This window comes from Scomber japonicus, chromosome 14 (assembly GCF_027409825.1).
Source record: "Scomber japonicus isolate fScoJap1 chromosome 14, fScoJap1.pri, whole genome shotgun sequence".
NCBI classification, from domain to species: Eukaryota; Metazoa; Chordata; class Actinopteri; order Scombriformes; family Scombridae; genus Scomber; species Scomber japonicus.
This window is the reverse complement of record NC_070591.1, coordinates 11,636,833-11,653,881: the sequence shown is the minus strand read 5'-3', so window position 1 is coordinate 11,653,881 and position 17,049 is coordinate 11,636,833. Positions and strand designations below refer to the sequence as shown.

Sequence of the window (17,049 nt, the reverse complement as noted above, 5' to 3'; positions counted from 1 at the left end):
ACCCTAACTGTGGTGAATGCAACTATGCCCAACTAAAATGGAAATACGTTAGCTGACTTAAACAGCTAGGCAGTTTGTGTCCTTGCTGCTTCCCTCTGTAGCTGGCCAGTGTCCTTGCTGATGATAAATAACCTAGTGTGTGTCTGTACATCTCTCAGTTTCTGCCTGGGTTGGGTCACTGGTCTCAGACAGAGGGTGATCTGAAGGGAAGGGTGATGTGAGACAGAGTGGGAAGTGTTTGTTTGTGTGTTAGATGGGCCAGGAGTGACAGGAAACCAGGTACTGGCCAAACCCTGACACGACCAGACAGATTGTCTTTAGATTCGCCTTCATCCCTCCACCAGCCCTCAAGGTAGGGCAGCCAGCCAAGACTGTCCTCTCTCTATCTGTCTCCTTCTCTATCTCACCCTTTCTTTAGAGGAATACTGTCATCAACACATCTATCCACACGACATATCATGAATAAACACAGATACACACAAATATACACACAGATTCTCACACAGACACACACAGACGGGACAAACTGTACTGAGGGCTGTGAATAAAATCATATAAAAACACTTGGATTGTTGTATTCATCCACGATAATCGCATGCTAAACTGATATACTAAACAAGCAATTAACAGAATACAGATGTTGTGAGCATTTAAAAACCCAAATACAAAATACAGGGCTTTAGAGGTTAAGTGCTCTGCTATATCAACCTCAAAAGAAAAATATTTTTGATAAATATACTGTATTTTTATTTCTGACATTTTAAAATGTGTTACCAGCAGAACTGAAATCAGCCCCAACTGTGAACATTTTTAAATCCAGGTTAAAAACATTTCTCTTCTCCTGTGCTTATGATTGAGCTCTTTTAAAGCACTTTACATTTTAATCTTTCATTTGCACTCTATGTCGTGTCCTTTTAATGATTTTAAAGCTAATTATTATTTTATGCTGCAATCTTATATTTAATGCTCTATTCTAGCATTTTATTTATGTCTTTCTATTTTTCTGTACTTTGTTTTTATTATGGGGGTGGGGGGGGTTAATTGTATGTTTTAATGTTTCTCAAATTACATGTTTTTCTGTTTTATGTAAAGCACATTGAGTTGCCTTTGTGTATGAAATGTGCTATATAAATAAAACTGCCTTGCCTTGCCGTTTTCCAGGCAGAAAGAAATTACAGATTTTTATCTTCATCTTCAATGTTGCCAACATCAATCCAAAATGTATAATTACTTTTAAATTAACAAATGTCTAATGGCTTTATATCATACATTAGTCTAATTTTAATAGCAGAGACTTCATGAGACAATTCTATTTTCATACCGCTTAATGTAATTTCTTAAGTGTTCATAGATGAACTACGAGACTATGCAAGCTACAGATATGTTTTACTGTTGAATGAAGCTGTTAGCAGATTGCCTTATCTCCATAAAATAAAAGATAAGGCATAGTGCAAGAAGGTTTAAAAAAGAAAAAGGCAAACTAAGGATATAATGTTCTTGATAAACAAAGACATTTTAAGTTGGAAAGCATATGGAATGTAAGCTACATTTAGTGGATATTATTCTTTAGACAGTACAATTTCAGATAAATATTGACACTCAAAATATCACTAAGGATCAGTCATCTCAAGGGAACATGGGCCAGCATGATACACTGATCTTTATACAAACATACTGGCTGCTCAGGGAGAAGCTTGTACTCTTTGTGTCCCTTTCACGTTCTCTTATTCTATCCAAAAACAAACATAACACGGTATGAAACCTGAAGATCACTGTAAAAAAACAACAAAGAGCAAAGAGGGAGAGGAAATAATTTCAACAAGTACTTAAGGTGTAGTTAAAATTTTGGCTTGTAGTAATTTGTTGTAAATATTTTATATTACTGACAGTACAAAATAAAAGAAAGGAGGGGATTTAATAGACAAGAATACTTTAATGCTACAAATATATATTCTGGGGTCTTATTCTTTAAATAGAAAAGGGTCACATGTGATCGATAACTGCTTCAATTTGGAATCTCTAGGTCCCCTGTTGCCACATTGGATCTATCGGTGCCATATTTTGGTACCTTGCCAGCAGGTTGTGATGTGATTTCAAATAAATTTTGATAAGATTCCTCATGATGATATCATGAAGCTTAGACTTCTGTCTTTTTACAGCTGTCCTGGCCATTTCACAATGTTCATTGCAACATAGCAAAAGGCTACAGAAAAGTTTGGTCTCATCTTGAACCACAGTGTCTGCATTTCAATTTCATACATGTTATCCACTAAAGTTATAGGCATGTTTTTGTCATGAATGTACACACCTTGCGGAGATCTGCACTCTACAGAGTACTCTCTTATAGTTATAATTTATTTCGTCTTACATAATTGATCAATTAATTACAGTTGGGTCCAAATTCTGAGACCACTTTCCCTTTCACTTAATGGTCTCAGACTTTTAAACCACACTGTATATATTTGTGGACCTCTGTATATTTTTTGGACCCCAAACTGAGGCACCAGGGTACCACAGGAAGTAGTACTGATGTATCAAATCCTTTGAATATCTCTAAAGCATGACCAATACACAGCTACAAAAACAAGCGTCTGTGTATACAAGAGACACTGAAAATAAACTTGCTCTTCTCCACCTATCCATCAAAAAGAAGTGTTTAATTGATTAAACAGTTCCATTTATCCAAACTCCTCTGCAGGCAAGTGCCTGACTAGAGTGCTAAACTACCATTTGATCACAACGCAAATCGCATTAAAAATAGCCCATTGCACATTCAACAAATCCACCCTGGCATACACAAAAGCGTAACGGCTGTTAATAGCTAAAAGGTAAATACATACCTTCCAAAGAAGGCCTCAAATCAGATCTGACAGAATTAAATCAGATCTTAGAATCTTAACTAGACATGTCAATGGATTATGCTTTAAGACATGCGGAAGAGCAGAGCCTTCAATAACTAAATTATGATGACTTCATAAAAGTGTTACATAGTAAGGGTAACTTATTCCCTAGCTCACAATATTAGAAAAAAACGCACTACTTTACTGACATATGCCTTTGTATATCCTAATCTAATCCATAAACACTTCCCAATCTAAATTTTATTTGCTTAATCGTACCAACATTTATCACTTCTGTAAACTACAAATATTAAAAATGTAATTTCTTTCATTTTTATTGTTTGTCACTTCAGGGTGTTATTTACCACCTACAGGTGAACTTACAAGTTCACTGGCCCAACTCTAACATTTTTCTTTCGCTCCCATCATACAATGCCCTGACCTCTTCCTTTAACCAATCCCCAGAGCTGGAGCTTAATAAAAATGTGCTAAAGCGAATGGGCAAGTGTGTGCTCACACACATGCCTCCTGTCAAAACATATCTCCCACCTGCTCCCCCTTCCTGTCGACTTGACGGCTAGAAAAGGTTCATTTTAGCCGGAATCCGACAGCTAGCAGGGTCACAGCAGCCTGTGGATTAACGCTCCGTGACAAAGGCGAGTCATCGAATTAAAGGCCTCGCATACGCAGGAGGAGAGGGGAAAAGGGGAGGTGTGGAGAGGATTGGAGGGCTGAGATTTAGTCAAGGAGAGAGAGAGAAAGAGAGAAAGAGAGAAAGAGAGAGAGAGATAGAGAGAGAGCGAGAAAGAGGGCGGGAGGAAGATTAGCATGGAAAGAGAGAGAGATAAGTGATGGATGCACCTCAATGTCGCTCATCTGTGCTCAGTGTACATTCTCTCCTTCCCTCGACCGCCCCCACTTCCCTCTCCCCATCCTTTCGTCCGCCTGTGGGCCCAGCAGCAATAGCTGTCACTAAAGGAGAGCGCCTGTCAATCAAAGCTTCCTAATCCAATGGCATGTCGGCAGGGGACATGTCACATATGTTAAGAGGAGAGAATGAGGGGACTAGCAGGGTGTGCATGTGTGTGAGCAAGTGTGTGCACATGCATCTGTGTGTATGTGATTGTATGACTGTAGGGCAGAGAGCGGTTGCCATAGAGTGCGGTGTGGCAGAGAGGCAGCGGGTGACGAAAGCTAGGGTGACACATGAGGCCCGGGACCAACTCTGAGTAACCCACCAGTCACTAGAGGGACAGAGGGGGAGCAGAGGAGGCAGAGCAGGGCAGAGGAGGGGTAAATACTGAGGCATAGACAAGGCTAACTGTGAATGACATGGCTAGCATTCAAAAGCGGCATGCATGAAGCAGACAGAAATGACACAAACACAAACAGATGGTGTACATTTGTGTATGTGTGTGTGTGTGTGTGTGTGTGTGTGTGTGTGTGTGTGTGTGTGTGTGTGTGTGTGTGTGTGTGTGTGTGTGTCAAAACACAGGAAACAAGACTACTTATAAGAGTGAACAGAGATTATCAACTAGTGGAATAATTTATTAATACTTTTCATTCCCATGGCTTTGACTTTAATAAAATGTATTTAAAAAAATATTCCTTATAAAGCCACCAGTATATACTGGCGATTTCAATGAGAAATGTGTAGCTTGCAAGTATGCTTGAAGTGTAAAATGTAGCGGTCTTTAGGCACTGCATTTGTCATATCTTATGGTAATAGCACTGTTGAATAATCCATAAACTCTCCATAAAAAAAATCAGGCTCTTATTAGAAGAGTAAAAGATTATCAACAGGTAGCATTAGTCAAATGGTTAGGAAAATATGTATGACAACACCAGGACTAACCTTAATAAAAAGCAACCATTCTGATGTTAGTATGTTGAGTATGAAAGGATGGATGGATGAATGTGCAATGAGACAGATATGGATGACTCTAAGTACCTGATGGGGCTGGATGCGTTGGATGTTACTGGTAAAATCAAAGTAGAGGTTGAACTTGTCAACATCCTTATTTTTGTTTTGCTGGGCCCCTGGTTTCTTCTGGTCTTTAACAGACTTCCCCTGCTCTTTTTCCTTTAGTGCAGACTTGGACACAGAGGACTGGATGGTCACAAAGCTGTTCTCACACCTGACACAAAATGAGAAACAGAAAGAAGGCGAGGGCGATGTATTATTATCAATGTATCCAGCAAATCAGTGCCCACTATGAAGTTTAAAATGACAAAAAGATTTAAATGTTGTGTGTGCATGCGGATATGTTCTCACGATGTTTTCACGTAGGTGAGTGTCTCTGGGTCTTTGGCTATCATATCAGCCAAGATATGCTCGACACCTGTAGCCACTTCTTCCACTGATGACAGACCTGACACAAACATGAACACACACATATATATATATATAGCGCTTAAAGACAGTTCTCTCTTGGGACCTTTGACAGCCTTATAATTCTGTATGGATGACACATCGTTTCAGCAATGAGGTTTTTGCACAATTATACTGGGATTAAATGTGTGAGCGTGTGTGAGAATCTGTTTGTGCACTATTTGAAATAAAGAAATAAAAACTAGTTTGCCAAGTAGCTGTTGAGAATGTGTCCTATGTGAACAATTATCCTAAACTGGTCAAAATCTGTGCATAATAAATGGTAGCATTATTAATTTCCCTAAATGAGATCTATTAAGTAAGAAAATTGAGTCTGACACAGGGAAGTTCCTGTCCAGGCAAAACTATTCATCATGTTTACTTTAATGCAAACTTCTCATTGTGTGTTAGCATGTCTGTCTGTCTGTCTGTCTTACCTTCAGTACCAGGTTTTACCCATGCCCTTAAATCCAGAGTGTCTGGTGCTTCCATCAGTTTGGAGGCAGCCTCCTCAAGGCCGAGAGCTTTGGCCCTGCGAGCCTTTGTCAGCTTGCTGCCTTTCTTATACGGAGAATACTACAGACAAAGACAGAAGAACTGGACTGAGACAACTAGTGGGGAGTGTGGCAAAACCCACTTTCATACAAAACAATACTGCAACTACAAATTAAATTATAGGCATTTCTTTCACATAAAAATGTCATTCTGACCACATGATCGAGTTCATCAGCTGATCGACAGTTTCTCAGGTCTTGTTCCAGCTCAGCTGTCAAAACCCCATCCTTCTTCAGGGTCTGAATCACAGACTGGGTCTTCTTAGCCAGAGAGCTGCAACAAACAAGCACATACACATGCAAACAGATTATATACTAATCAACTAATCCTACCAACAAGGGTACCCGCAGACCCCCGAGAGCCTCAAAGCTTAACTACTAGCACCATCTAGTGGCCAAAGTCAAATATACTGCCTGGAGATGAACCCTGTCCTGCTTGGTTTATATGAGAAAACATTTCGTGGCAGAGATTTGAGTGAACTGTATCTGAATGTGTCTCTACATCAATTTAATGTGGTAATAAGGTGTATTAGTTTCCTTTGTTAATTTAAGATGTTTCATTTGCCTACCCTAACTCTTCGTACACCAGCTGGACATCTCGGACAGCATCAGCGTCCATTTGGTTAATCATCTCTTTGCGGTACCGCACCATGAACGGCACAGTGTTCTCCTCCCGCAGCAGCTTGACGATGTTTGCACACACCCATCGCTCCACACATGTCAGGATGGACAGCACCTGTGGAGAAAGACACACATACACACAAATATTCATACAGTATATCCATATAAACAAGTAAGCTAACACTGAGCATGTAAACATCAACTATGAAATAGTTTTATAGTCAGTTTTGTTCAGATATAAGCAACTATGGATACACATAAAGTCACTGAGTGTTCAGCACCCCCACTGGATAGCTGCTTGAGGCTGGGCATTCTCAGTCATGAGAAACAACATCATGTACTGGTGAAACATTCAGCTACCTGTTGTCATTTCCTGTCCTTTCCATCTTAATAATGACATTCCACTCTCTAATATTTTACTAAAAGCCTGTATCAAAAGGATAACAACATCACTGCTTTGTGATGACTGGACAGGTTTTTATCTTTCAGGCTGCAACAGTTTATGTAAAAACAAGTTTTGCTGTTTAACCAACAATTTATGGTGACAGTTTCAGGGGTGCCCCATTGAGTCACCTTCAAAATGTCCACATAGTTAAGTAATGTGTGTCTGGTGGTCAGATAATACCTTTTCCACACATAAAAACACACTTACACACCAACAAAGCCTAACATACCTCTATCAGGTCCCAGTTCATATTGAGTTCATTCCTCAGAGCGTGTGCTATTGATGATGGTAGTGCAGTTTGTTGTCCCTGGCAGGCACTGCTGGTCTTCTGTTTCTTCAGACAGGGCTCACCGAACGTGAAATCTTCCTCCATTTCCTCTTTCTTTGCTACTGATGACCCCTCACCTGCCCATCCGTCTGCCTGATGGGCTTCTGAAACAATAAATGACAGCCTCTACAAGAGGAAACGGAAAAAGTAAACAAAGGGTTGAGAAAATACATGATGGGATATATACTTGGTTAGAAAGTAACACTAGGCATACACAAAAAAGAGCATTCTTGCCTTCATAAAGTGTTGCAATAAGAGCAAAAACTAAATAAAATAAATAACTAAATTTAATCAATATATTACAACACAGAACACAGTAACAGAGATATTCAAAATTCAGTTATAAACCTGTGTTACAGTATGTACATTATACTAATTGAATCACTGCCAACTTTTGTCCATCTTCTTTTAGGCATACTGCATACTGTGTGTGTGTGTGTGTGTGTGTGTGTGTGTGTGTGTGTGTGTGTGTGTGTGTGTGTGTGTGTGTGTGTGTGTGTGTGTGTGTGTGTGTGTGTGCTATTAAAATTGTCATTAGTCTGACCTCCTCCTTCATTTTGATACTTGGCCCAGCCTCTGGACAGTCTTTTGGCTTTTCTCCTTCGCCTTTTCCAGCCTTGTCATCATTTTCGCCCTCATCACTTTTTTTCCTCTTTGTTCCAGCCAGACCTGATGCACCAGGATCCTTCTGAAGTGCAGTGGCCTGTGTTTTCCGCCCTGCAGCAGGTTTTCGTGGTGTCCTTGGCTTTGGCTCTTTAGGCACTTTAGGCACTTTAGGCACCTTAGGTTCTTTTGGTTCCTTTGGTTTAGCCACTCTTTTGACAGCAGCTTTCTTCTCCCCTGTTGCAGGGGCTCTGGTGGTCTGTCTGGAAGCTTTCGTCTTTGGCTCTGGCTTCCATTCTTCACTATCCTCATCATCACTACTCAGTGTCTGAGAAAATGACCTGAAAGTAAAGTGACGAAAAAAGTAGTTTAAGATCAGCATATTATAATTATAAGATATTTGGAAGTATCTTCAAAATTCAGTGAAAATACAAAGATTTTGGGGGGGGGGGGTAAAAAATTGCAACAGCTTTCCAGATTATGTGAGATTAGAATCTAATACAATATTTGTGTATAAACTTCTTATTTCATGAAATGGAAAGAGGAGAGATGGATACGCAATGAATATGTCTAGTATTTTAGTAAAATTGTACAACTTGTGCAATGATTATCTACTATATCTGCATCGGCACAACTTTCACTCAGTAACGTGTCAGGGGCACAGCAAAATGTGTTGTTGTCGTGATTTGCGGTAAGCCAGGACCACTATAGAAACAGCTCATGTTAACTGTAATGTTTTTCACTCTTCACTTGTAATCGCAGTGCTTTTGTTTGGTAGTTTTCCTGGTGAATATGTGGAACTGTGCATTCAGTGTAGATTGGTTAATGACAGAATAAAACCAAACCAAACAAAAGAATAACAAAAATAATGATTTCTTCTAATTTATGTTCTTCCCAAGTTTGCCAGTGAGTATGCGGGGCTATTTTTCTAATAGCCCTGTGATGAACATCAGATGAGATCCATGAGAAACACTTACAGGTCTGAGTCCACATCTTTGTACTTAACAGCTTTGGCAGTTGTCGTTCGGGGTCTTCGCATCATCTGTTAGAGAAAGTTAAATTAAAGGAAACAGTGATTGACATGTTCCTGCATTACCCACTACACATAATGTTTACTCCTGGTCAATATTTTGTACAGTTCTTCTCATTAAACATGTGGCAGCTCTTCTCACTTAGAATATGCTTTTTTTTTTAAATATAAATTGATATAAATTCTTTCTTATCTTTTATGATATATAGGACTACTTCATTTTGTGTGAATTATGCACCATAAAAGCAGTGCAAACTCATTGAATTATGTGCAAATCTACCTGGCTAATAACCTCATTTTGAGTCTGACATTGTAGTTTAGTTTAGTTAAGTTTAGTTTATTTGCACATAAAAAAGAAAAGAAAATACATAATACAAAAAATCATAATAACACATGCAGATTTGTTGAGATTAAGAAAGTAAAACAATAAAACAACAAAGAAAGGTGCAGGAGGAACCAATAAAATCCACCAGGGTTTGTCAGGTGGCCCTCCTATCTGTCTGACATTTTACAGACCAAAGAACTAATAGGTTAATGGAGAAAATGATTGATGAATTAATCGATAATGAAAACAATTATTAGTTGTAGCCCTTCTGTAATTCAACACTAGCTAAGAGACATGATAACATGATAGTAAGCACCTTAATTTGTGGAGGTTTTACCCACAACTCAAACACTGTTATCAAACAAAGTACAGTTAAATAGAGAGCATATTATCTATACTGTCTTTAACAACAACACTGCATATTGACACAGAACTGACCCTTTAACTTGCATTTATTTGCTAGCTATCACAACCGAGGTTAGCTATCATTTCAAATTTGGCGCTTCAGGTTAAAGCTACCAAAGTTAGCCGGCGAGCTGCAGCTTTACCCTGTCATGTTCCTATGTAGCACTACTTCTTCACATAGTGTCAAACGTGAAATAAATATACCTTTTATTCCAATGAGAATTCTTCTTTTTCTTTATGTGTACTGCGTTGGAAATAGTGATGCAGAAAAGCTACTTCCTGCAACAGTCTGGTTTAAACCAATGAGAGCGCCCCAAAAGTGCGTCATTCTTTTTCGTCTAATAAGATATCTTACAGGGACTTTAGCGACACCTACTGGACTGGAGTGAGTAGCACAGTAATTATCTTAATTATACATACAGTGTATTCATTATTATTAGTATTATTATTATTAAAGGATAGCTTCACAATTTTTTTGTTTATTTTTTTTTACTCCTTTATTAGTCCCACGATGGGGATATTTACATTATTGCATCAGCAAAGTGGACAGTAAAAATAGAAGAATGTCAATTTTAAAAAAAGAATAAAGAACAATAAATAATAAGTAAGTAAAAAAAACAGTAGTGGTAAAAATATAGTAAAATATTTGTAATATTATGTATAAAAATGATATTGGTGTTGAGTGATAACATACCTGAGTTTGATATTGTTATTGCACAGATTTACTGGGAGCAGTGCTGGTTGTACAGTCTAACACCTGCAGGGATGAAGGATCTGCAATATTGCTCCTTCACAAACTTTGGTCAAAGGAGTCTGTTGTTGAAGGAGCTCTCCAGTGCAGTCGGAGTGTCCCTCATGGGGGGTTACCAAATGAATTGTCATTTTTTTCCCTTGCTGTAATCATTCCTCCTGTTCACACCAAAAAAAAGAGATCTCTTCATGAAGCACTTTCAGTTTAAGTGAAGGTGGACAAAATCCACAGCCCTCCCTCTGTGCAAAGAGGGTTTAAATCCTTTATTTGGGGATAATTTGAGGCTTCAATCTTTAAATCAATTTGATATCTAAGTCTTTTTAGTGCCAAATTCCTTCTTTATATTATGATCCTCCCACTGCAGCGGAGAAGGAAACACTGTCTGTCAAGACAGTGTTTCACTTCACACTTCTTTTTTTTTTACTAAAAAGACAGAAGTTATCAACTTTATTTGACTAACTCAGACAGCAAACCTCATATTATCTTCAGATAAACTTTTAAATATAGTTTTGCTCAGTAACAGGATTTTGGATTGTGTCCCCATTTGTATAAACAGGACAGGAGGAATTATTATAACAAGAAAAACCTGTTTCAGTGTTTATACGGAACCTGACAGACTTTAAGACTGTCCCAATAGTTATTTTAAAATCAATGTTCATTGCTAATCTTAATGATTTGCCACAGAATTTTAGATTTTTGTTCTGTATGTGGATGATGCAACACATAGAAATCAACATGATTAGACTATAACTCTCATGCATGCTTGTTTGGGACTAAATATATCTGATATTTACATTAAGTAGTCTTATTTACGGTAAATGTTAGTGTTTCGCGAGGTTTCCCTAGTGCCCCCCTTTACACTCTCACTTCCTCTAATCAATCACTGCCTCTCAAATGTTAGACTTTCATTGTTTCTCTATTTGATGTAACTTTTTTTGTTTCTCAAAAGTTACAACAAATCAAAGCTAAATGATTATAATGTGGTTGGTGACAGAATTGTTATTGTTAGAAGTCAGTTGGATGTCATGAACCAGTGGGGGTGAGCAAGATGTGAGATGCCATAATTTTGGGTTTTGTATATGTTCATACATGTTTAGAATAGGTGCAGGGGAGAAATATGACTTGATGAGCTAAGATCTCAAATCAGAAGTTGATATTTAATTGTAATGTGTATTAAAAAAATTAAAAAGTATGTCACAATTATCTTTTTAACACTTCCTAGATTGTCTTGAAATAACATGACAGATCTAAAAGTAGGGGGGCTACAACGAACCAGGTTATCTGTGAGACTGTGTTAAGGATTAATTCATCCTGAAAAATTAGAGATTAAGAATTTAATTCTACAGAAAACAAAAAACCCACAGACCCGAAATCTCAGTAGAGAATAAAGCCCCCTCAAACCAGAATAACACTTGGAATACTATTAGTACCACTAGCTAAATACTTATAAACCCTAATATTATCATTTCTTCCTAATCATTACCATAAAACATACATGAATTAAAGTAAATATCAAAAGGAACTAAAACTGGTTGAAGATTGCTACATGTCTGGACACTCTGCCCCTGGTTACTGATGATGCACCACCGTCAGCAACCAATCAGAAATTTGTTTTGAAGAAATCCATGCAGATTATAATTTGGTTGTTCAGTGTTTGTGTGTGCGTGTGTGCGTGTGGGTTTTCCCCGCGTGTTACTTTCAGTTCCTCCCGTCTCTCAGCCGCATAAAGGTAAAAACTTCTTTGGACTCTCTCATTAATATTATTGAGACCGCTTGTTGCAACCTCACCTGAAACAAGGTACGGTATTATTTATGTGTGTGTGTGTGTGTGTGTGTGTGTGTTTCAGTGCATATTTCAGTGTGTGTGTTTCAGTATCATAATATTTTCTGCCTTTAAACACTTTTGTGTATATGTATGTTTGTGTGTCCAGGTTTGTGTGAAAATGTCGGACCCAGAGACCCCTAACCAGCCTCTCCTCAACCATCCCGCACCAGAAACGGGGTAAGGACTGTGTAATGTCTTTGTTTGTGTGTGTTTTAATGGGCACTAGTACAAGAGGATACCTTGATGAGACTCACATTAAAAATCCTCTAACAAAAAAAAAAAAAAAAAAAAAAAAGCCAGAGAGAAAGAGAGGCAGGAAGAATAACAAATCTCTTCTGTGATCTTATTTCAGCTGTAGGTGTAATATTGCCTAAACTATTCCTGACATTGAACTGGATTACTTTTTTCTTTTTTTTAAATGTTTTTTTTAATGTTTTAGTTTTAATTTTTGCCTTTATTCTAAAGTAGCTGGCATAGAAATCGACAGGAAACGTTTTTATTGTGACCAGACCATCCTAAACTATTTACAACAAACTACATGTACTTTTATTTTAAATGTAACTATGATGATTTTTTATGTATGTAACTTCTAGTGAGCCAAATTTAATTGTTTTATTATGCTGTAATGCAGTGTCACAACACAGTAATCACTAAAGTAATAGATTACTAATCTGTAGCCAGTTCCACAAGTTTGCTGGTAGATGTTCCCATTGTTTGAAAATGAATGTAACCCCTAAAATATACTATGAAACATATTTTTAAAATGTGTCAACATTATTGCTATATAAAGTATACATGACAAAAAAAAAGATGTCCTCATAGACCATACTGTTTTAAAGACTTACACCAGTTACCTGAGATTACAGCGTCTCAGATACGATGTCCTTTGGATTTATGGGACTTCCCAAACTCAGTTCTTGGTGTGAGTTAGCGAGGGAAAAGGCAGATGTGAAAAATTCCTAAACTTTCACTTCAGTGTCTGCTTGGAGACAGCTGACTTAATCACTCAGTTGTTGGTGTATACTACATACATGGCAGAAGTTCCTGTTTTACAGAATTTCCCCATCCTTAGCCAAACATCAGACTCTATAATGTTCCTCATACTTTTCATTCTCCTCTCCTCCTTCACACTTCTCTCCTCTGACTCTAGAATAAATATTTTATGCCCTTTTTTGACCAAGAACTGATACGTAAACAGTAGGGCTGGGCCAAAAACAATCGATTTTTATATTAATCGCGATTTTTTTCCTGGTGATTTTTAAAAATCAATTCTCATACAATAATCGATTTTTATTCATTTATTTAATTTTTTTAAATTATTATTTACATTTTTTTTTCTTCTAAATGTAGCAGTTTTTTGTAAATATGACTTATGATGTATTATCAAGTGTTTGGTTCAACCTGTTCTTGTTTAAGGAAAGAAAATCACAATAATTAAAATATAAAATTGCAATACTTGGTAAAATCGAATCGCAGTTTAAATCAAATCGGGACCCAAAAATCGTTTTCGAATTGGCCCAAAAGCAAATCGGCCACGCCCTAGTAAACAGATAAAAACGACTGATGATTATGTTTCCCTTTATATTAAATCTAAAGACTTCTCTCCTTATTCCTTGTTTAACCCTTTGCTTTCCAGTGGCCGTCCCTCTCGGGCTTATAAGGTGGCAGGTCTGACCCTGTTTGCCTGTGCACTGATTGCGGGCCAGGCCATGATCGCCTACTTCCTCCTCGCCCAGAGGGGTGACATCAGATCTCTCAAGGAGCAGAACAACAACATGAAGGCAGAGCTGTCCAAGGGAAGATCTGGTGAGGATACCAACATTCATTCAGATTAGGAGGGATATATTATAATTCTACACTCTATTGACATTTAGTGCAGTGTCCTAGACTGGATTTGAATATCTGTTTTCCTCTACAGTATTATTCCTTTTAATCTCTGTTGGAGTCTAATTTCTCAGTACATTTATTTACCTCTCACACATACTGTTTCTTCTTGTGTCTGTAGTTGCTGTGCCTATGCAGATGCACGTGCCCATGAAGGCCCTGCCTGAGCTGATGATTGACTCTGTGGATGAGGTAAAAGAGCCCATTATGGGATTCTTGAGGTTGATACTAAAATCAATACTTTAGAGTTTGAGAATTCTAATTAAGATATATTGGTCAACATTTATTTCTTACATAATTAGATTACATAAACATTTTTAATGAAGATCCCTAAAATTTCTTTTGTAAAGAAATGTGACCAAGTTATAAAGTTCATACTTCACACTTAATTTGAAAATTTGACTTGTTAGTGCTCCCTGGTGGACAAACTCTTCAAAACTGCAGTTTCTTGTTATTTATAAACCCACAAATATACTGTTACAGAAATAACAATAACAAACGATTATCAATTTAGCTCTAGTTACCATTGAATCCAACAATCTTGTACATATATTCTATAAATTTGATGATATGATTATTTTAAAAGTCTAGAATGAACACAGTGACATGGGCCTTGTTCTTATGTCTGTCTTCTTCCACTGATTGTATTACAGGAGTCTTCCACTGCAGCCCCTATGAAGGGCACAGACTGCCAGATGGAGGCTGCTGGTATTAAGCCTGTGCAGGTTCCAGGTTTCCGCCCCGCCTGTGACCCACGTGGCCTCTACCAGGCCCAGCAGTGCTTCATGGAGCACTGCTGGTGTGTGAACCCAGTCACTGGGGAAGAGGTCCCACGATCCCTCACCAGAGGACCAGCCAGATGCAGCAGAGCAGCTTCTTTTGCTGGTGAGACAAAATACCTGGTCAGAAAACGTCATAGGTCAGATTAAGAGGAATAGAATTAGAGGTAACCATAAAAAAAGGAAATATTTGCAGTTTTGAAATGTTATTTTTTATTTGTAGTTAAGTTTACTAAAAAGCTGTACTTCACTACTATTTCACACAACAGTAATCATTATGACAGCTACATTTGATAGAATATTACCTTCTGTCATTATCTCCACCAAACAGTTTTTTCAGTCCTGTTTGTGAATGCTTTTAAATAATTTGATATAATTTGGAGACATTTTCTAATGAGATATACTGAACTTAATAGTATGAAATAAAATCTGGCACATTATCACCTGATTGTCTATCAACATTATTTGGATGCAGATCTGGATACAGATACAAAGACTAATCAGAATTTTCTTTAATTCTTTTCTTCCTATTACTTTTAGAGTTTTGCGTAGCCTTGTTAGATTGATTCAAAATATGAATTATGAGAGGAGTGAGACTAGATCCTACAAACAATGTGATTATTTTCATCTAGACTAAAAAACTCAAGCTGGGCTCAAGCTACAATGTCTTTATGCTTCTGTCTCTTTAGGTGGCCTGAGCAACATGCTGACTCTGTCTGATGCTGATGTCTGATACTGCAGTGAGTAACATTACACATATGGTGTGGTGCATATGTTTGACATTCTCTATGTATAGATAACTATCTGTGAGCCTAATTCAGTATAATTCATTCCAATCAAGGAATGCATTTTTTCAAATGTTACATGTTTAAATACTTTTGGCAAGTAATAACATTTAAACTAAATGACTTTCAACAGCCACTAAAAGTTTAAATTAACTGTATTTTCCATCTTCTGTTTTTTCTGCACTTGTAGCTGATGGGAATCTCCTTCAGTGACGGTTCATCTCATAACCATGAAATTTTAACATTCTGCCAACTTATAATCATAACATTTGCAGGACTTGATAAACTAATAGAGTTTAATACACTTGTCATAAATTACCAAATTAAAACTTCTTGCTATAATCTTCTCAGTTAATTGCAATAAATCTTATATGGGCAAAGTTTTTGCTTTTCATGCTATTAATCATCATTAATTAATCTTAAAGTGTTTAAGTAAAGGCTAGTACAAGTTAAGGATTCATAGTACTTTGTCATTGTTTTCCAGACATAAAAGAGGCTGTTCAAATTTGATCCTATGATAGTTTGATAAAAAGAACCAGTTTTTCAATGTTGGGTAGTTTGAAAAGAGCAGTGAGCTGATGAAAGACAGCATTAACAAGGGGCTTAGTGTAGGCATAAGGCATTCAGATATATATATTTTGCTTATTTTGACAACATGTAGATGTAGGATCACCAGGCCTTCAGATGAATTTAATCAAAAATCCTTCATATAAGCAGTATGATGGACTGGATCAGGGAAAGATTGTCTAAAGTTAAAAGAATGACACTGTTAAAGCATTGAAATATTCGACACAATCAGGAACAAGTTCTCAGACAATTCTCAATTGTATTTTTCCCCATTTATTTGAACAACCGAAATAAACTTGTTTGAGACAGTCTGAGTGGTGTTCATTTATAAAATCACAATGGGATTTCAAATACTTGAAGCTGAATACTCCTTGATTGATGTGAAGGAGCAAAAACCCGGGACAACAAGATGGTTTGATTAGCTAATGAGATAAAGCACCATCAACTGACTCGTCATATCCAACAGCACATCAAAAACATTAAAAGAATGGTATCGCTTCAGAAAACAAGAGGAAACATGCAGAGACATAGTACAGGACAATAAGAAACCAAAACCATTAAATATATAAGGGCAGCAACACAATGATTGTCAATAGGCACATGTTTTTCTGGGTTCCAGTTAACATACATACAGTATTTTTTCCAGTCAATGTGAAAATGGAAGCTTAAACTGAAGTTACATGTTTTCTCCCTTATGTTTTTTGTGCAGTACCTGTAACTGTACATGGGATAATGAATGGTGCTGTCATGAAAACATGGATTAAAATAGATTGCACAGTTGTACCTAATAAAGTGCTCAGTGATTGTATACTGTAGTATTTAAATATATACACTGGTACATTTTTTAAGACGGAGATGTATTGTGAAAAACATGGCTGTGTATTTCACAAATGAGTAGAAACCCTATTTGTGGGTTTAAATCATTAGGGGGGGGGG

The 17,049-nt window shown here is 37.3% G+C and overlaps 2 protein-coding genes across 3 annotated transcripts in view; one reads left to right on the top strand and one right to left on the bottom strand.

The window, feature by feature from the left end:
- Positions 1–8,877, bottom strand: part of srbd1 (S1 RNA binding domain 1) — a 53,214-nt gene extending 44,337 nt beyond the window's left edge. Inside the window, exons 1-8 of the mRNA XM_053332750.1 lie at positions 8,740–8,877; positions 7,704–8,103; positions 7,061–7,285; positions 6,335–6,501; positions 5,922–6,039; positions 5,649–5,787; positions 5,116–5,212; positions 4,792–4,978 (exon numbers count right to left, since the gene is read on the bottom strand). Of these exons, the coding sequence (XP_053188725.1) occupies positions 4,792–4,978; positions 5,116–5,212; positions 5,649–5,787; positions 5,922–6,039; positions 6,335–6,501; positions 7,061–7,285; positions 7,704–8,103; positions 8,740–8,804 (1,398 nt within the window). The 5' untranslated portion in view covers positions 8,805–8,877. The remainder of the gene's footprint in view (positions 1–4,791; positions 4,979–5,115; positions 5,213–5,648; positions 5,788–5,921; positions 6,040–6,334; positions 6,502–7,060; positions 7,286–7,703; positions 8,104–8,739) is intronic.
- A 3,309-nt stretch (positions 8,878–12,186) lies between these two features.
- On the top strand, positions 12,187–17,047 carry LOC128372635 (insulin-like growth factor-binding protein 2). Of its 2 annotated transcripts, XR_008322913.1 has the most exons (7): positions 12,187–12,275; positions 13,735–13,904; positions 14,104–14,174; positions 14,636–14,867; positions 15,451–15,501; positions 15,737–16,099; positions 16,136–17,047. XR_008322913.1 is itself a non-coding variant. In XM_053332748.1 (6 exons), exons 1-5 carry the CDS (start codon positions 12,217–12,219, stop codon positions 15,492–15,494), a joined length of 576 nt encoding a protein of 191 aa, XP_053188723.1. In that variant the 5' UTR covers positions 12,187–12,216; the 3' UTR covers positions 15,495–15,501; positions 15,737–17,047. The 2 variants fall into 2 exon arrangements, 1 of the variants encoding a protein (XP_053188723.1); XM_053332748.1 differs by having other exon boundaries at positions 15,737–17,047.
- The last annotated feature ends 2 nt before the right edge of the window (positions 17,048–17,049 follow it).

Bases quoted from the DNA above. Each gene is read 5' to 3' on its own strand.
- LOC128372635 (XM_053332748.1), top strand. From the start codon at position 12,217: ATGTCGGACCCAGAGACCCCTAACCAGCCTCTCCTCAACCATCCCGCA. The intron at 12,276-13,734 runs GTAAGGACTGTG...TTTGCTTTCCAG, and splicing joins CATCCCGCACCAGAAACGGG to TGGCCGTCCCTCTCGGGCTT. The intron at 14,175-14,635 runs GTAAAAGAGCCC...ATTGTATTACAG, and splicing joins TGATTGACTCTGTGGATGAG to GAGTCTTCCACTGCAGCCCC.